General features: G+C 59.6%; 2 protein-coding genes and 1 long non-coding RNA gene across 5 annotated transcripts; 2 read left to right on the forward strand and 1 right to left on the reverse strand.

Moving 5' to 3' along the window:
- The first annotated feature begins 1,339 nt into the window (after positions 1 to 1,339).
- On the forward strand, positions 1,340 to 6,959 carry PRSS56 (serine protease 56). 2 transcript variants are annotated; one of them, XM_044937962.1, is made up of 13 exons: positions 1,340 to 1,355; positions 2,355 to 2,492; positions 3,092 to 3,145; positions 3,279 to 3,468; positions 3,727 to 3,826; positions 3,914 to 4,073; positions 4,303 to 4,445; positions 4,698 to 4,860; positions 5,058 to 5,234; positions 5,323 to 5,487; positions 5,567 to 5,635; positions 5,995 to 6,107; positions 6,478 to 6,959. In XM_044937962.1, exons 2-13 carry the CDS (start codon positions 2,429 to 2,431, stop codon positions 6,766 to 6,768), a joined length of 1,689 nt encoding a protein of 562 aa, XP_044793897.1. In that variant the 5' UTR covers positions 1,340 to 1,355; positions 2,355 to 2,428; the 3' UTR covers positions 6,769 to 6,959. The 2 variants fall into 2 exon arrangements, with proteins under 2 accessions (XP_044793897.1, XP_044793896.1); XM_044937961.1 differs by lacking the exon at positions 1,340 to 1,355 and having other exon boundaries at positions 3,089 to 3,145.
- Positions 6,960 to 7,381: 422 nt separating this feature from the next.
- Positions 7,382 to 14,507, forward strand: CHRND (cholinergic receptor nicotinic delta subunit). 2 transcript variants are annotated; one of them, XM_006054684.3, is made up of 12 exons: positions 7,382 to 7,537; positions 7,752 to 7,894; positions 8,306 to 8,350; positions 8,872 to 8,981; positions 9,079 to 9,234; positions 9,400 to 9,509; positions 10,272 to 10,472; positions 11,548 to 11,659; positions 11,749 to 11,863; positions 12,912 to 13,116; positions 13,206 to 13,324; positions 14,252 to 14,507. In XM_006054684.3, the coding sequence occupies exons 1-12, from the start codon at positions 7,486 to 7,488 to the stop codon at positions 14,432 to 14,434; spliced, it is 1,551 nt and encodes a 516-aa protein (XP_006054746.1). In that variant the 5' UTR covers positions 7,382 to 7,485; the 3' UTR covers positions 14,435 to 14,507. The 2 variants fall into 2 exon arrangements, with proteins under 2 accessions (XP_006054746.1, XP_006054748.1); XM_006054686.3 differs by lacking the exon at positions 7,382 to 7,537 and having other exon boundaries at positions 7,756 to 7,894; positions 8,872 to 8,949.
- Positions 11,263 to 11,853, reverse strand: LOC123332204. The gene is made up of 2 exons (XR_006548987.1): positions 11,737 to 11,853; positions 11,263 to 11,398 (listed from the first exon to the last, which is right to left on the reverse strand). It is a non-coding gene; the product is annotated as an uncharacterized LOC123332204 (long non-coding RNA).
- Positions 14,508 to 18,661: the final 4,154 nt, after the last annotated feature.

Consider the following 18,661-nt stretch of genomic DNA (forward strand, 5'->3'; position numbering starts at 1 on the left):
AAGTGCCAAATCACTGGCTCTCCTGGGAAAAAGAGCTCTGATTGTTAGCATTCGCTGATTCCCACCAGGGCTGACTTCAAGATACAGAAGTGATGTCACCGAATGCAGACTTGGGAAGAGATGCTGGTGACTGGCTCTCGGGGGCAGGGCTGAGCTGACTCAGACTGGAGTTCCAGGGGTTGGGAGCCTCATTGTGATCAGAGCCCCAGGGAGGCTGGGGAGAACCAAACTCATGGGGCATTGCAACCTTCCAGGGAAGAGAATTTTAAGGAGAAACAAAAAAATCAAGCTTCTTGTCTGCTGCCCACAGTGGCACAGGAGGAACTTGGAGAAGCTGCTGGACCCAGCTGCCCCCTCTCCACCTCTTACCCATCAACCCCATGGGACCCCTGACTCAGGCTATCTCTGAAGGTCTGAGGTTCTGTCTTGTCGAAGGTGGGACAGGTTCCCATCAGGCTGCATTCACCTATGCGGAAGGAGCAAAAGTGGAGAAGAAAGGACAATGTTAATGAGCAGATGTCATGACAGATCTACTCTGAAAAAAGCACCAGGCCGGGCCAAAGGCTCCCTAGGGTCACCAGAATGAATGGGGGCACCAGGATGGTTTTTCGGGTCCCAGGACATTCTGTGGGGTAGAAGGGCAGCTCCTCGATGCCCAGGTAGGGACATGGGCCCCTGAGAGCTGCCCATTTGTGGCCCTTCCCATGAGACACAGAAGACTCTCCTGCCGGATCAGGGTCACAGCAACTGAGAACAATGCCGCCCGGGCAGCCCGAGCAGGCCCTGCACAGGGCAGGGGTCTGGGAGAGTGGCAGAGGCTGCTGGGGCCTGTCCTTCCCGAACTGGGCCACTGTGGGGGGGACTTTCATCTCCCGCCTTCCCCTCGGGGCCACTGCAGCGTCCGCCTGCCTCCGTCTCTTCCCACCCCGCTCCTCCCAGGGCGGCAATTACTGCGCTAATTAGGGCGCTTTGATCATCTTTAGAAATGGCCACACTGGGGAGGGACGCTGCCAAGCAATTAGGGACAAAGAGGCTGGGAGCTTGGGCACCTCCTCAGGGGGCGGGGCTACAGAAGACCCTCAGACACCCCCTGCCTCCTCCCCTCCAGGAGTGTCTGCACACACACACACCCCCCCAACATAGCCGTAAACTCCTCAGGGAATAGAGGAAGATAGGAATACCCCCTCTTCTGCGCCCTGGAGATAGGACCTGCCCACCAGGCCCCTCCGCCTGGCCCCCAGCCCAACGGTCAGCTCTTCTGGCCGGTCCAGGGCCCTTTGATGGAGCCGCAGAAACAAGGGCTCCTTTGACAGACGGAGGGGGGGTCTCAGAGCCCAGATGATGAGACTTCAAAGGTGAGCCCACTACCCCATTCCCTCCCCCGACCCCGGCCCCCCTCCCGCAGTCTGTCCTCTCTATAGTGCCACCCCCCCAGCCCCAGGCCCCATTTCCCTCTGTGGGCTCCTGGGAGTAAAGGGCCAGGTGAGGGACGGGCCAAAGGAAGCGGGTCATTTTGAAGTGAGAGAACGGAGTCAGATGGTGCGAGGGCCGAGAACTCAGTGCCCAGGAGGCAGGCACCGAGGATAAGCGCCTGGAGGGCGGACCCCGAGGGGGACGGAGCGCCGGGGACAGGGTCACCATGCTGCTGGCCGCGCTGCTGCTGCTGCTGCAGCCTCTCCCAGACCCACAGTCTGCCCACGGGCACCCGCTGTACATGCGCGTGCCCCCCAGCACCCTGCAAGGTGAGCTGGTCCAAGGAGAGAGGGGTGGTCTCAGGCAGGGGGCCCCTGAGCTTGCTATCTGCACTCACAGGGCCCTTTGGCCCCTTCTGCATCCCCGTCACCCACCTGTGCTGGCAGAAGGGGCCAGAAATGAGACACAGGTGGGAGAGGAAAGGGGAGACCGAGGCAGGGGAGGGGGAGGGCAGCTGGCCAAAAGGTGTGCTTTCCAGAAGGTTCTGGGTCCAGCAGGGAGGAAGGGGCCCAGGGCAGCGTCCCCTTGGCTATCTGGGCCCCAGGGTGGGCAACTCAACCCACCATGGTCATTTTGTGTCCGTAAGCCTGTGTCCTGTAATATCTGCACCTTTGGGGTCCTGTTTTTCCTTCAAGGTTTTTTAAGGAAAGGCCCTCCTCTTTTAAGGACTCCAGCCCAGCCCTGTTGAAATCGCAAAGCTATCTCAGGCCGAGCATCCGATCATCTCTGCTCTGAGTGCTGGGTGCCATTCCCTCCCAGGACTCCGGCCGCCCAGCCTGCCTCCCTCCCGGGTCTCCCAAGGCAGGGCTTAGGGCTGGGGCAAGGCGGACGAGCCTGGGGCTCTTCCCCAACCCTGCGTAATGGGTTTGTGTCCCCCGCAGCTCTGTCCGCCCAGGGGACGAAGGTGTTGCAGGCTGCCCAGAGAAGTGCCCAGTGGGCAGTGAATCGGGTGCTGATGGAGATTCAGCACAGACTGCACGAGTGCCGGAGCTGTGCCAACCACACCACCCCATGCCCTGGTGAGCTCGCCCCAACTACCCCGGGGCCCCTTCTCCTGTCCACCCCATTCCTCCCTTCAGAAATCACCCCCTCTTGGGGACACACACGGACGGGGTGAGGCTGCAACCAAGAATAGGCGGGGGAGGGTCTCCCCAGGTGGAAAGGGTACACCCACCAGGCTTGGGCACACAGCAGGTGCAAAGGCAGGAGGGCTGGCACAGTCTGGGCTCATCTGGTGAACAGTGAGCCGTTTATGACTGCTGAAATAGACCCTTTCCTAGTAGCTCACAGGGCAAAGAACCTGCTTGCAATGCGGGAGACCTGGGTTCGATCCCTGGGTGGGGAAGATTCCCTGGAGGAGGGCATGGCAACCCACTCCAGTATTCTTGCCTGGAGTATCCCATGGACAGAGGAGCCTAGTGGGCTACAGTCCATGGGGTTGCAAGGAGTCGGAAACTGAGTGATTAACACACACACACACACACACACACACTACTGGGCAGGGTAAGGGTGGGGTGGTTTGGGGTGCTCCCTGAGGCGGAGAGAGGGCTCAGGCTGAGCCTGGAGTGGAGAAGAGGGGAAGGGTGGCCGTGAGGCTCAGAGGTGTGTTTCTCAGCAGCACCTGGACGTCCCAGGCCTCAAGCCCCCCTCCTGAAGGATTCACCTGAGCCAGGTGAGCTTGCAAAGGCTTGTGGGATAGAGGGGCGGGGAGCAGGGATGAGGGCAGGGTGGACCCTGGAGGGGTCTCGATGATTAGGACGACCGGGACTTGTGCCCCCTGACTTGTGCCCCTTCGGCCTTTCCAGGGCCTTGTGGCGAGAGGCGCCCGGGCGCTGTCAACGTGACGCGGGCGCACGGCCGCATTGTGGGGGGCAGCGCGGCACCGCCAGGGGCCTGGCCCTGGCTGGTGAGGCTGCAGCTCGGCGGGCAGCCTCTGTGCGGTGGCGTCCTGGTGGCCGCGTCCTGGGTGCTCACGGCGGCGCACTGCTTCGCGGGGTACGTCGGGCCCCCGGCCCCGGGATCCCCAGCGCGGGGCTCCAACTCTTCCCGGGTCTTCGGGGTGGGGCGCCGCGCGCGAGGCCCGGTCTCTGCTGCCCCCTGGCGGCAGCCGTCTCCTTCACCGCCTCGGAGTCTTCCCTGGGCGCGCTGTCCGCGGCCTCTGGCTAGCTGGGGGTTGGGGGGTACCCGTGGGCGGAGGCAGGGTCTCCAGGGGGAAGCTTCTCGCATTCCTGTCTTGCGTGTCTCGCGCCGCAGCGCCCCGAACGAGCTTCTGTGGACGGTGACGCTGGCCGAGGGGTCCCCGGGGGAACCGGCGGAGGAGGTGCAGGTGAACCGCATCGTGGCCCACCCGAAGGTGAGAGGGCAGCCCCAGGCCCTCAGACTTGGGAACAGCACCCCCAGCCCACGCCTCGTTTACACGGCGCCGCCACCCCCTCCCCAGTTTGACCCTCGGACCTTCCACAACGACCTGGCCCTGGTGCAGCTGTGGACGCCGGTGAGCCCGACGGGGGCGGCGCGCCCTGTGTGCCTGCCCCAGGAGCCCCAGGAACCCCCCGCAGGCACTCCTTGCGCCATCGCGGGCTGGGGTGCCCTCTTCGAAGGTACTAGGCAGGACAGGGCCTGGGTGAGCCACGCGGGGGCGTGGGGGAAATGGGGGTCTGGAGTGATGGAGCTTGGGAAGGCTGGCGTGGAAGGATTCTGATGCTGTCTTTGCAAAATAATGCCCATCTCGCCAAGTGGGGAAGAATCAAGGAGGGCGGTGGGCAGGGGGAACCCTAAAACAGGACCCCTGCCATCCAGGCCTGAGCCCCTTCCACGGCTTCCCTGTAGATGGGCCAGAGGCCGAGGCGGTGAGGGAGGCCCGTGTGCCCTTGCTCAGCGCCGACACCTGCAGAAGGGCCCTGGGACCAGGGCTACGCCCCAGCAGCATGCTCTGTGCGGGCTACCTGGCCGGGGGCATCGATTCGTGCCAGGTATGAGACCCGCCGGATCGGAGGGTGGTAGTGGGCCACTCCCCGGCGGCGGGACCGCCTCCTTTCCTTCTACAATTAGGCTGTCACTCAACTTCTCTGCACCTCTATGTCCTCATCGCTAAAATGGGTACAAGAGTGGTAACCCCAGTAGAGCTCAGAGCTGCCTGTAAGGGTATCACTGGGGTGAGGAGAGGTGATAAGGTGGGTCCATACAGTGCCCTCTCTCTTGCCTCTCTCTCTTGGTCCTTGCAGGGTGACTCGGGAGGCCCCCTGACCTGTTCTGAGCCTGGACCCCGTCCCAGGGAGGTCCTGTACGGGGTCACCTCCTGGGGGGACGGATGCGGGGAGCCAGGGAAGCCTGGGGTCTACACCCGTGTGGCTGTGTTCAAGGACTGGCTCCAGGAGCAGATGAGCGGTGAGCACCTTCCCCCACACACACACACCTTGCCCAGAGTGCCCCATAACTTCCCTGGGACGAACCCGTTTCCATCCCACCGGCCCCCAGGCTTCTTCCTGCGTGGGGAAAGCCTATTTTCCTCCCGGGAGGGATTTGGGGGGCTAGGACTTAAAGCGAGGGGGAGGTGGTAAGCTAACCCCTGACGCCCCCTGCAGCCGCCCCCTTCAGCCGCGAGCCCAGCTGTAGGGAGCTTCTGGCTTGGGACCCGTCGGAGGAACCGCAGACAGAGGCCGCCCCACTCTGCACCTTCTACGCCCACCTATGCCTGGGGCCCGCGGGCGCCTGTGCGCGTCTGGCGCAGCAGCAGTGTCTGCAGCGCCGGCGGCGATGTGGTCAGTCCGGTTCCCGGGGCTGGGCCGAGGGGGAGCCCAGCGTCTGGCCCACGTCTGACCGCCACTCGGGCTCTCGTTCCGCCCGCAGAGCTGCGCTCGCTGGCGCACACTCTGCTGGAGCTGCTGCGGGGAGCCCAGGAGCTGTTCGGCCCTCGCCTTGGGGTGCGGCGCCTGGCCCCAGCCCCGGCTCGCCCCGCTCCGTCGCTTCGGGATCCTCCCAGGCACCCCTCCCGCGAGCAGCGGCTGCACTCAGGTACCCCAAGCCCTTCGCAGCCCGGCCCCGGCCCACCCCAGCGCTGCCGCGCCGTTCCCCTAACCCTGCGTCTCCCCAGGATCGCCTCCCCGGGCTGCTGGCGCTCGGTTCTCTAAGCGGAGATCGGAGAGGCGCGGGGAAGTGAATGGTAATGACGCCCCCTACCGGCGGCCTCAAGGGGAGCCGGCCAAGGGAGGCCGCGTCCAGGAGGGGACTCTTGGGGTTGTCTGTGCTGGGATGTAGTTTCACCCCATCTGGCAGCGGTCAGACCCGCTCTCGCCCTCCCTCGCAGCAGGACGCATGATTCTTTGGGCGGGGGGTGGAACTTGTGACTTTGGGCCCGCTCCAGTGTCCACAGAGGCTGGGCTTTGTGTTACCATTTAATCCCTCTCAACTTCAGCTGCCCCATCCCAGCATGTGGAGGTCTGCCCACTGGGAGGTGTCCCGAGGTTCTGGTGGAATACCACCCCGACTCCATACTAGCGTCAGTTCTCTCTTATTCCTGAGGTCTCTCCTGCCCTGGGCTGGAGCCCTTGCGGCAGAAGCTGGCCACCCTCCAGGGCACCCACGCCTGGATCTTGCAGGTGCCCCCAGAGCACCTGGCCATGGACTTTAACGAGGTGGGTCCCCAGGCTTCCCAGACTCCTTCACAGTGGCCTGGGAAGGCTAACCTGGGCCAGCCCTGCTGGGGAGGGGGAACAGAAGGAACCCTCCCCCAACAGCCTGGGTGGAGGTGAGGGAGGGTGTCCATGGATGGAGAGACGGCTATGGGGAGGGCAGCTGAATGTGAGCTGGGTGCTGGGTGGGTGTGAAGGAGTGGAGAGGAGGTGGGAGTGGAGTGTGGGTGTGTCCAAGTGAGCAGGAAGTGTGCTGGATTAGCGGGAGGAGCTGGGGACAGGGTAGCTCTGCCTGTGAGTTTCTGGGGCAAGGAGGAGGGGGACCAGGAGTGGGGTTGTGGGCCCCTGAGCTGTCTGCCTCCCCCCTCTGCAGGTCCTGGCAGATCTGGGCTCCAAGACACTGACCGGGCTCTTCCGAGCCTGGGTTTGGGCAGGTTTGGGGGACCGGCATGTGGTCTTCGGTGGCCTGGTGGGTCTGGAGCCAGCCACGCTGGCCCGAAGCCTTCCCCGGCTGCTGCTGCAGGCCCTGCAGGCCTTCCGCCTGGCAGCCCTGGCAGAGGCAGAGCCCGAGGGAGCCCGCAAGGGTTCAAGGCAGGGCCGAGGGCTGGGGAGGAAGGGGCGCCACCCACTCAGCCCTCACGGGCCCCCAGCCAGGTGGCCCTGAGCCAGGTCTCCACTCCACCCCCTGTCTCCCCCCACCCTCATCAGGAACACTGCTCCAGGGCCTGGGAGGGGATCAAGGAGCACGATGACATACCATCACTGCCAGAGTGGGGTGGGGGCAGGGGGTTAGGGCTCCATGTGTTCTCAGATGCACCACCAGAAAATCACAGCTGCTTTAATAAACATTATTTATGATCCACAAAGACCACTCTAGAGCTTCTTTAGGGTGGGACTGGGGTGGGTGGACACTGGGGCTCAAGGGGTAGGGCCCAGCCTCCAGATTCAGCTGATAGAGGTCACAAAGACACTGGAGGAAGGCTGCAAACCCTCCAGCTCAGGATATCGGTCTGCCTCCCAAGAAATGGCAGCAGCTGACCTGCCTGTCCCCACTGCCCTGTCCATGGTTGCCCAGCGCTGCCCCCAGCCTTCAGCCTCTCTGTCCAGCCCTGACCCTCACCGGTAGCTGTGGGGAGTTCCTTTGCCTTATGTCCCTCAGCTCCTGCCCAGGCCAGCCAGTCCCTGTCCCCACCCCCTCATCACCTGCCCCAGTTTCTCTGCCCTGCTGCAGAGCCTAGAGGTGTCAGATTGCATTTCCGGCTGCCTCTTTCCTTTGCACCCCCCCACGCCCCCACCCTGCACCTGTCTCCTTGGCACTCACCCACACTCCCCAGCCCTGCTGACCGGAGGGGCAGACCCAAGACCCAGTCAGAGGAACAGGATGGAAGGGTCTGTGTTAACACTAGGGCTGCTGGCTGCCCTGGTCGTGTGTGGTAAGAATGGCCATCACCCTCCCCAAAGTGTCCCCATTGCATGATCTCCTCCTTCCTCCTCGCCCGGGACACCCTCTCCCAGCATCAGGCTCACCTCCCCACTCCCACGGCCACTTTTTTTCCCTGGAGGGGCCGCCCCCCAGGGTCCCACTGCATGCCCAGCAGGACCTCAGGGCAGCGTCCTCCCTGGGCCCCTGTCCCCCACCCTCCCCAGGCAGCTGGGGCTTGAACGAGGAGGAGCGGCTGATCCGGCACCTGTTTGAGGAGAAGGCCTACAACAAGGAACTGCGGCCTGCAGCGCACAAAGAGAGCGTGGAGATCTCCCTGGCTCTCACCCTCTCCAACCTCATCTCTCTGGTGAGCGGACCCCTCCTGGCTGGTGGGGGAAGGGCAGCAGCCACAGCTTCCTGGAGGTCTGACTGGGATGGCCATGGGGAGGAAGGTCAAGGCCCCGGCCCCAGCTCCAGTAGGTCCTCTCCCCTGGAAATGTGCTCAGGCCCTCTCCATGCCCCGTACTGCCTGCAGACCTCAGGTGATGCCCCTTCCCCTCCAGCTTCAGTTCTGGGTTCTCCCCCCACCACCACCCCATTTTGCATCCATGACACATTCAAGAGGCCATGTGCCCTCCGTGCTTTTTGGTCTGTCCATCCACTCCTGACTGCTGGGGACAGGTCATCATCGTGGTCTCCCCCCCGGGTGGGAGCTGGGAGAAGGCACCTGGGGAACGTGTACCGGCCTCTGGGGCACCGGCTTCCTGTTTGATTACAGAAAGAAGTCGAAGAGACCCTCACCACGAATGTGTGGATCGAGCAGGTAAGGAGAACACCCCACACAGAGCCAGGGGGTGGGAAAGAGGATGCAGGGCCCAAATTCCCCTGTGCTTACTTCTGCTGGGGAATCCCAGCTTGCTTCAGACACGTTCTCCAGGACAGACTGGCCCCTGCCTCCCGAGAAACCCCAGACCCAATTGCCCTCACCAGCTACTGCCACCACAGCCCAGATAGAGCCTTAGGTGAATTAGGATCTTCATTTCAGGGAACACTGTCACAGCGGCTTGATTTTATTAGAAGACACTGTCTGCTACCTGTCAGTCGGTCTCCTATGTCCACTATGGAAACAGTCCTCCCTTAGTTGTGCAGTGCACATCCTATACAGCTGTACATGACAGACCTGAGTCCCGCTCTGTACCCACCTCCCCCAACCTCTTTTGTCCCAGTCCCAGATCCTGTCGAGTCTCCCCCGCCAGGGAAGTGGTCAGCACAGGGTGTAGGGGGGAAGTGGGGGACCCCAGACAACAGCAGAGCCCACTGCTGACATTCCTTTCGGGCTTCCAGGGCTGGACAGACAGCCGGCTGCAGTGGGATGCTGAAGACTTTGGGAACATCAGCGTCCTGCGTCTGCCCGCTGACATGGTGTGGCTCCCAGAGATTGTGCTGGAGAACAAGTTGAGCCGCAGCCCTCCTCGCCTCCCACCGCCCTCCCACCTCTGCCTCCCCCAACCCTGGCCAGCACTCACTGTGGCCCTTGTCCGTGTCCCCCAGCAATGACGGCTCCTTCCAGATCTCCTATTCCTGCAACGTGCTCATCTACCCCTCGGGCTCTGTCTACTGGCTGCCACCCGCCATCTTCCGTTCTTCCTGCCCCATCTCTGTCACCTACTTCCCCTTCGACTGGCAGAACTGCTCCCTCAAGTTCAGGTGCCCCCACTTCTCTGACCGCCCCTCCCCTCCAGGGCACCCTGCCAGGGGCCGAGGGAGGCAAACACTCCCCCTGCCCAGGCAGAGGCCCCATCCCCATCCCCACCATGGCCCCAGCCAGCGGCTGAGACCCACCCTCTGCCCTCTGCTCTCTGCCCTCCCCAGTTCGCTCAAGTACACGACCAAGGAGATCACCCTGAGCCTGAAGCAGGATAAAGAAGATGGCCGCTCTTACCCCGTGGAGTGGATCATCATCGATCCCGAGGGCTTCACAGGTGCCGGGAGCAGCAGCTCCTGGGTGCCCAGGCTCCCCTGGACACCCGCCCACAGATATAGTCACAGAGCTGCACGTGTGTGTACATACATGGGGACATGGTCACACTGGTACACAGATGTGCAGGTGGACACAGACCCTTCCCAGTCTGGACAGGTCCCTGGGGTTGATCTGGCCGACGGATGAGGGGGTGGTTTAGTTTTCCCATCCCCAGAGGGCCCAGGGGGTGGTTGGGGCTTTGGCTGTCATCTGATGTGTGTGCCGCGTGTCTTCCACTTGGTGTGTATGCTGCCCCCTCCCAACGCCCCCCCGCCCCCATCTGTGACCAGGCTCAGACCTTTTATGGGGCCCAACCACTTGCCCCTGTCTGTCAGAAGAGACCTGCATCCAGCTCGTCCCAAGGCTGGTACATCATGGTGGTGGTAGTGATTCCTCTGACTGCTTTGTTATTCCCCAAGGCTCTTATTTGAACCACATGTGGCCTCAGCTTTTATTTTTCCCAAGGAGAAAAAAAAATCATCCCAGAGGAAAACTTTGCCCTTGTAGCGTGAAATGTTCACCCCAAGCCCCAGGGAAAGACACCCACAAACAGAACATGAACCCTCCTCTGTGTCCCCACCCCCAGCCCCCTTAGGACACTGCAGACAGGCCTGGCTAAGCCCCTGGGCTGGCTCAGTCCCCGCTAGCCCCCTCATCCTGCACCAAGCCTCTCCTTGGCCACCTTGCCCAGCCTAACCCCAAGGCGTCCACGTGTCTCCCTCAGAGAACGGGGAATGGGAGATAGTGCACCGGCCAGCCAGGGTCAACGTGGACCCCAGTGTGCCGCTGGACAGTCCTAACCGCCAGGACGTCACCTTCTACCTCATTATCCGCCGCAAGCCGCTCTTCTACGTCATCAACATCCTGGTGCCCTGTGTGCTCATCTCTTTCATGATCAACCTGGTCTTCTACCTGCCGGCCGACTGTGAGCCCAGCGCCCGGCACCCCCTCCTCAAGGGCCCCTAAGCTCGGCCGCCCCAGCCCTGCCCCTCACTTTCCCCGGGAGCCACTTGGCTGGTGGGGGTCACCACTCCTGGGGTTCCCTTCCCAGGGTCCATGCATGAGGAGCACGTGGCCTGTCAGCGGAAGGGCTCTGTGTCCCTGTGGGACATCCCTTAAGCGGACAAGGCCCCAGGGAGTCCCATCCCTCTTGGACCTCACTTCTGTCTCTCATGCTGGGCTTCCCAAAGACCCTAGGGAGAACACTAGAGTCTCCCTCTGCTGGGGAGAGATTGGCTGCGGAGCCAATGGGTGGATCACAGGGTCTCTAGGAAGCCAGGGCAGGGGGCATGAAATCTATACTCACCTGATTCTAGAAGGTGTCATGTTACATGTCATCTGTGGTCACTTGGCTCCAGAACATTTACTATGAGCAGGGCACGGTGAGTTCCAGAGACAAATATGATCCAGCCCTGACCCTGGCAGACAGGGTGGAAATTACAGGATTGTGAGTACAGCCTGAGGGCGGTGCGTTGGGAACCAGAGCCAGGCTGTGAGGCACACTGCAGACCAAGAAGGGGCAGTGGGGCAGGGGGCCAGGGGTCTGTGACCACGGGGCCCACCCCACAGCACTTCTCAGGGGCTCAGGTGGGCAGGGCAGGGCGGTGCTGGGCAGGGGTCTGTGAGGACATCCTGGGGCTTCTACGCGGGGCAGGACACAGCAGATCTGTGGTCTAAGAGGGCTGAGTGGCAGGCGATTGGCTGACAAGGATGGCAAGTGTTCCTTGAGCTCTCACCCACTGCCAGGCAGAGTCGGAGCATTTAAGGCATACTCTCTCACTCTGTCCTCCCAACATTTAACAGTTGAGGAATCTGAGGCACAGAGAGGTTAGGCCGCTTGTCCAAGGTCACCTAGCAATAAGGAGAAGGATGGATGGGAACCCAAGCGCTCTAGCTCCTGAGCCCTGGGCACCATGGCATTGTGGACAGTAGTGCAGGGGTCACCGTGTGACCCTCCAGGCTCCAGGCCAGAGGTCATAGCTAAGGACAGGCTCCCACAGGTGGTGAGAAGACATCCATGGCCATCTCGGTGCTCCTGGCCCAGTCTGTCTTCCTGCTGCTCATCTCCAAGCGGCTGCCAGCCACGTCCATGGCCATCCCCCTCATCGGCAAGTGAGCAGCCCTCCCCGACCGCCCACCCCTACCCCACCCTACCACTCCCCACCCTGGGCAGGGGCTCCAGACTGCACCTGCGCCTACAGGTTCCTGCTCTTTGGCATGGTGCTGGTGGCCATGGTCGTGGTGATCTGTGTCATCGTGCTCAACATTCACTTCCGCACACCCAGCACCCACGTGCTGTCTGAGCCGGTGAAGAAGGTGAGGGCTCAGTAGCCAAAAGTTGGATATTGTCCAGTGCCTCTCTGCAGCGGAATGCACGAGGCGCATGCGTACACACGCACGGGCACGCGGGGGTGGTACCCGGGGGTAGGACCCTGCGGCGGTGGAGCACATGCGTACATGCACTGCTTCTCGACTCGCCCCAGGCAGAATGTATTACCCAGAAGTCAGACTTTAAAGAGACTGCAAGATTTCCTTTCTGTGAAGTTCAAGGACAGGCAAAACCAGTCTTTAGTGCTAGAAGTCAGGGTGTGGTGATTCCCTCTGGGGCTGCATAGGAATTGATGGGGGCCAGGCAGGCAAGAGGGGAGCTTCTCTGGTGACTCAGATGAATAATCTGTGCCCACAGTGCAGGAGACCTAGGTTCGATCCCTGGGCCGGGAAGATCCCCTGGAGGAGGGCATGGCAACCCACTCCAGTATTCTTGCCTGGAGAATGCCATGGACTGAGGAGCCTGGTGGGTTACAGCCCGTAGGGTCTCAAAGAGTCAAACAGGACCAAGCAGCTCACACACAACACAGGCAGGAGGGAACATCTTAGATAAGTTCTTATCTGAGAGGTATTTACACAGCGAAATGCTTCTGAAGAATTTCTCCTGGCTACACGAGGACAGTTTGTTGATTCTATTGTGTATTGGTATACCTCGATTCAAAACACAGTGAGAACTGTGGGGGCAGGGTCCCCAGGAGGGTTGCTGTCCTTGCCTCTTGGCCTCTGCAGGGCCACCTGGTTGTTTGGGGACAGCTGAGGGGGGTCGTTTAGCAACGTTTCTGGTCTTAGCTCAGCAGTCGGGGCATTTTTCTGACTTTTTTTTTTTCACCTGGAATTCATTTTCAACCAATGAGTTAGTTCTTCTCTATGCTGGGTAATAAGGGAGAACTGGAAGCAACCTAAGTGTCCCTCAGTTAGGGATCGGGGGGATAAATGATGGATTGGGGAACACCTTGTGGCAGCCGGGGGTGGAGCCCCGATATTTGGATGAGTGAAGGTGATCCACTTTGTATGATGGCCCCTCTGACCTGCCCAGCTCTTCCTGGAGACCCTTCCCGAGATCCTGCACATGTCCCGCCCGGCAGAGGATGGGCCCAGCCCCGGGACCCTGATCCGGAGAAGCAGCTCCCTGGGCTACATCTCCAAGGCAGAGGAGTACTTCTCACTCAAGTCCCGAAGTGACCTCATGTTTGAGAAGCAGTCAGAGCGGCATGGGCTGTCCCGGCGCCTCACCACGGCACGTGAGTCTCCAGTGGCTTGGAGTTTGGCCCATCCGTGGGAGGTGGGGTAAGGGCAGGCCTCATGCCCACCCCTGGCCTGGTGTCCACAGGTCGGCCTCCAGCAGGCTCCGAGCAGGCCCAGCAGGAGCTCTTCAGTGAGCTGAAGCCAGCTGTGGATGGGGCCAACTTCATCGTCAACCACATGAAGGACCAGAACAATTACAATGAGGTGAGTAGCCACGGTGTTGCCATGTACAGTGTTCCAGTAGTGCACTAATCAAGCATATCCTATCTTAAGGGGGCACAGCTCCCCTCCGAGATACCTGCCAACTTAGATGAAGGAGTGAACGGTGAGTGCAGATTCCAGGGCTGTAAGGGAGCGGGAGCCCCTGCTTATAACCTTATAGCAGTGTGTGTGGCCAGGCACACACTCAGGTATACACGCAAACGCATAGCTCTGCCCTGTTGGGGCCATACTCTGGACCTCCTTTAAGGTCCCTTCTTTCTCCTAGCTGCCAATCACTTTCTGTCCCTGCTCAACTCCAAGCCTGAAACTCCAGACAAAGCCAGACACTTAAAAGGCTGCCTTATATGGTTGTTCAATATTGTACGTGTGCGTATGTGCTAAGTCGCTTCAGTCATGTCCGATTCTGTGATCCTATGGACGGTAGCCTGCCACAGTCTCCTCTGTCCATAGGATTCTCCAGGCAAGAATACTGGAGTGGGCTGCCATGCCCTCCTCCAAGGGATCTTCCTGACCCAAGGATCGAACCCGGGTCTCTTAGGTCTCCTGCATTGGTAGGCAGGTTCTTTACCCCTAGTGTATACAACCTGTAAAAATTCTCTCTTGAGATAGGGGCACTTTTTTCAGTTCACATACAGGCTTGTGGCTGCACTGCGTGGCTGGGGGGAGGCCATGGCCCTGCTCTCTGTCTCCTGGACAGATAGGATAACCAGCCCTGCCAGTCGCTGGGGAGCAGGGGGAGGGGGCTGGATATTTGCTGCGGACACGCCAGCACCTCCCACCTGCTGCAAGCCGGAGGTAGCCCCCACAGCTATGTCGAGGCCGTGCGTCTGTCACCAGGCCCCAGCTTGGGGTGGGAATCTGTGGTCTGGGGGCCCTTCTCACCCCACTGTCTCTTACCCTTGGCCCCAGGAGAAGGACTGCTGGAACCGGGTCGCTCGCACTGTGGACCGACTCTGCCTGTTCGTGGTGACACCCATCATGGTGGTGGGCACAGCCTGGATCTTCCTGCAGGGCGCCTACAACCAGCCTCCGCCCCAGCCTTTCCCTGGGGACCCCTTCTCCTACCTCGAGAAGGACAAGCGCTTCATCTAGAGCCCCTGGCCCAGCCCAGCAACCAAGGCCGTTTCTGGGCGTAGGGGGGAGGGGGTTGGCCTGAAAGGGATGGGCCTGCAGGGGGTCGGGTGGGCGGGTAGCTGTGTGGACAGGGGTGTCTGAGAGACCACCAGCTCTTCCTGGGGTGGCTATATCTCGGCCCTGAGACCCGAGCCCAGTTGGTCCTTGCAAGGCTGGGGCAGAGACAGCTGAGGTCCAGGATTGGAGGGGAGCCCACGTCTCAACGGTGGTTCTTTTGCAAATAAAACCAGGACCCCCTGGAGAAGGTCTGAGCGTGGACATTGGCTGGGGGTCGGGCAAGGTGACTTGTGGGGAGGCAGGGGGCTGGCTTGGGCTTCCCAGGTGGCACTAGTGATTAAGAACCCGCCTGCCAGTGCAGGAGATGCAAGAGGTGTGAGTTAATCCCTGGGCTGGGAAGATCCTCTGGAAAAGGGCATGGCAGCCTACTCCAGGATTCTTGCCTAGAAAATCCCCATGGACAGGGGAGCCTGGCAGGCTATAGTCCATAGGGTTGCAAACAGTCAGACAGGACTGAGCAACTTAGCACACACGCCCGCAGTGGGCTGGTTTAGGGACCAGGGAGTTTGCACTGGAGCCGGCCTATTGGACCATTCTGTGAGGGGTCAGAGAGACAGAGGCATCTTCTAGCCTCCCCCTCCCCCCGGTGGGGGGTGGAGCAGGTGGGATCCTGGACCTTTCCTCCCCTGCTCCTCCAGCACCCCCCTTGCCAACCCCTAAGCCTTGGGCATCTGAGGCCCTACCTGGAGCCGAGTTTGGGGCTGCTTCTGTTTCCAGGTCTTCTAAGGAAGGAGTTCTTGGCAGGCTCTGGAGCCTCAGGACTGCAGAATGGCCTTCCCCAGGCTTTTAAGCCTCCGCCACTCCCTCTGGGTCCCTCTGGGTCCCTCTGGGTCCCTCTGGGAAGCTGAGGACGGGGGTGGAAAGGTCAGGTTCAGCATCCACAGAAGCCAGAGGTCAGCCTGTCCAGCTCAGGTCAGACACACCATCTGAAAGCCTTGGGACTCAGCTATCACCCCAGGGACGGGGGCTTATTCCTCCTCCCGAAGTAGGGTTGTCAAGGCAAGACTTGGGATGTACATATACTAAAAAAAAAGGATGATTCATTGTCTACCTGAAATTCAAATTTAACTAGGAACGCTGTATTTTATTTTGCTACATCTGACTAAATCTGACAACTCTACCCCAAAGGAAGCCCCCACCAATCCTATCCCAAGGGCCAAATTCTTTGAGGATGTGGTTCTGTGTGGTCACCTACCTCCAGGGTGGCCCGGGGACCCCCACCTCCTGGTACTCACACCCTGTGTGGCGCCTCCCACACGGTGCTGAGATTGGTCTCTGCGACCTGTAGACTGAGGCAGAAGTGATAGGGTGTCACTTCTGAGGGTAGATAGTGAAAGACATCATAGCACATTCTCGCCTGCTTGCTCTTACACCCTCACTCGTGGTCAGCTAGCTCTCTGACTTTGGGGAAGCTGGCTGGCATGATGAGCAGCCCCGTGGAGAGGTCCACGTGGCAAGGAACTGAGGCCTCCAGCCAACAGCCTTGTGAGTGACTTGGAAGTGGATCCTCTGGCCAAGGGGGCCTCTTCGGTCACAGTGGAGCCTTCTGATGAACCTGAAAGTCTCTGAGCCAGAACCACCCACTCAACTGCTCCTGGATTCCTGACCCTCAGAAACCGTGTGAGACAGTAAACGTCTGTTGTGTTGAGAGACAACGTTTGGGGGTTGTTCATTATGCTAGCAGTGTGACCTTGGGCCAACCACCCCTCACCTCTCAGCTGCAGTTTTCTCATCTGCAAAGTGTGTCTTAAGTCCGGCTCATGAGGTGTTCTGAAGATCAAATTTGCTAGTAGGAGTCATGTTACATGTGTCCTGCAAATTTAAGCGGTGGCTATTTATCTCATTCCTCATTTGTGGGCCTCAGTCACTGAGAACAGGCCCCCGGGAGCTCACAGGGGCTTTCTACATCCAGGCCTGGTGTGGTGACTGAGAGGGGACTGAAGCAGGTTGGAAAACCTGATTCTTCACCTCCTTGATGTGCAGGCTTGAGACTCACAGCTGAGCCCACATCCCTCAGAGGGAATCAGTGACCTCGTGAGCTCAGGTATATAGAAGGAAAGATGTTTAATCTTTTCATGGAACTGAAGAGAAGAGAAATCATTTTAAATCAAAACTGACCCTACTTACTTCTGCTGTCCAATACGAACCTTCCAAAAATTCAAGGTACACATCTTTAGTTTTTTTCCCCCTCTCAATAGGAAAACTAGCTTAGACTTACACCTTTCAGATGAGCAGGGAGTCTGTTTCTTCCCTGGAGTTGGCCACCAACTCAGGAAGGGTCTATGTCTCACTCACAGAGATGCTTAAGTAGTGCATGTGTGCTCAATCATGTCTGCCTCTGTGACCCGATGGACTGCAGCCCTCCAGGCTCCTCTGTCCATGGTAATTCTCCAGGCAAGAATACCGGAGTGAGTTGCCAGTCCAGGGGATCTTCCCAACCTAGGGACCGAACCCGTCTCTGGCGTCTCTTGCATTGCAGGCAATGCTTTACCACTGAACCACCTGGGAAGCCCACGCAGAGATGTGTGAGGGTGGAAAGGCTGAAATCAGATCCTTCGACCACTGTTGTTGCTTCTCTTTGCCACATGGTGGCTCTGTTTGCAGCAAGTCTTACACAATCCAGTAACAAGGCTTCAGTGTGTCAAGCCTGCTCAGGTGCCTGGCTATAACCTTCTAGAGAAGTTAAGTGAAAGTCGTTCAGTCGTGTCCGACTCTTTGCGACCCCATGGACTATATAATATGTGAATTCTCCAGGCCAGAGTACTAGAGTGGGTTGCCTTTCCCTTCTCCAGGGGATCTTCCCAACCCAGGGATCGAACCCAGGTCTCCCACATTGCAGGCGGATTCTTTACCAGCTGAACCACAACCCCCAAATGCCCCTCCTGACTAAGGATGCCTCTTGAACAGGTTCCCAGGGTCACAGTGGGTCCCCCAACAACACCCACTCGCCCAGCACTCCAGCCCCAGGGTGCTGTCAGGACTGGTTCACCCTCTGGGTGACATGGAACCCCATCTCCTTCCCTCCCCAGGAAGTGACACCCATAGGGGACCAGCTTCCCATGAAGCCAGAGGGAGTCCCTGCGCACTTTCCCCAGGCCAGCACAGCTACTCACCCCTCTCTCAAAGGGCGATAAATCCATCAGGAAAATGTGCCGGCCTGTGCCGGAACAGAAAATCCCCAGGACTCATGGTTTAAACATCAAGGTTTCCTCTTTCTCATATGGGAAGAATCTCGAGACGGCAGCTGCTTCCCTGGCTCAGCTGCCCCACAAAGCTGTGAGGGACCCCGCTCTGTGCTCTCTGCCCAGCCCTCTCTCCTTCACGTGCTGATTTTGTCTTCCAGCCTGAAGCCTCAGGTAGCACCTTGACTGCCACAGTTCCATATTTCACATCATCTTCAAGGCAGGAAAGGGGTCAGCCTTTTCTGACCCTTTTAGCAGGAAGAAAAAGCTGAAACCGCTCAGCTGACTTCAGCAGACACCCCATCGGTCAAGAGGTCATCACATGGCTGCCCCGCCTGCAAGGGAGCCTGGGAAATGAACATTTTGCTTTTCAGGCCTCTGGAGGAGAAGGTGGCAGAGTTGTTAGACCACGAGTGAGGACTACAGGAGGCTTTCTCTTAATGGGTTCCAAGCTGTTGTTCCCTGATCCTGGGAAAGATTGAAGGCAGGAGGAGAAGGGGATGACAGAGGATGAGATGGCTAGATGGCATCACCAACTCAATGGACATGAGTTTGAGTAAACTCCGGGAGTTGATGATGGACAGGGAGGCCTGGCATGCTGCAGCCCATGGGGTCGCAAAGAGCGACTGAACTGGCTTCGCACGACTGAGCGACTGAACTGAAGCTGTTGTTGTTTAATCTCTAAGTCGTGTCTGCCTATTTGCAACCCCATGAACTGTGGCCTGCCAAGATCCTCTGTCCATGAGATTTCCAAGGCAAGAATACTGGAGTGGGCTGCCATTTCCTTCTCCAAGGGATCTTCCTGACCCAGGGATTGAACCCAAGTCTGCTGCATTGGCAGGTGGATTCTTTACCACTGAGCCACCAGGGAAGTCCAATGGTTCCCATACCCCGACCTTAACACATCCAGGGCAGAAACTGCCACTCCTCAGAGATGCCCCAAGAT

Source organism: Bubalus bubalis, chromosome 2, assembly GCF_019923935.1.
Source record: "Bubalus bubalis isolate 160015118507 breed Murrah chromosome 2, NDDB_SH_1, whole genome shotgun sequence".
Classification (NCBI taxonomy): Eukaryota; Metazoa; Chordata; class Mammalia; order Artiodactyla; family Bovidae; genus Bubalus; species Bubalus bubalis.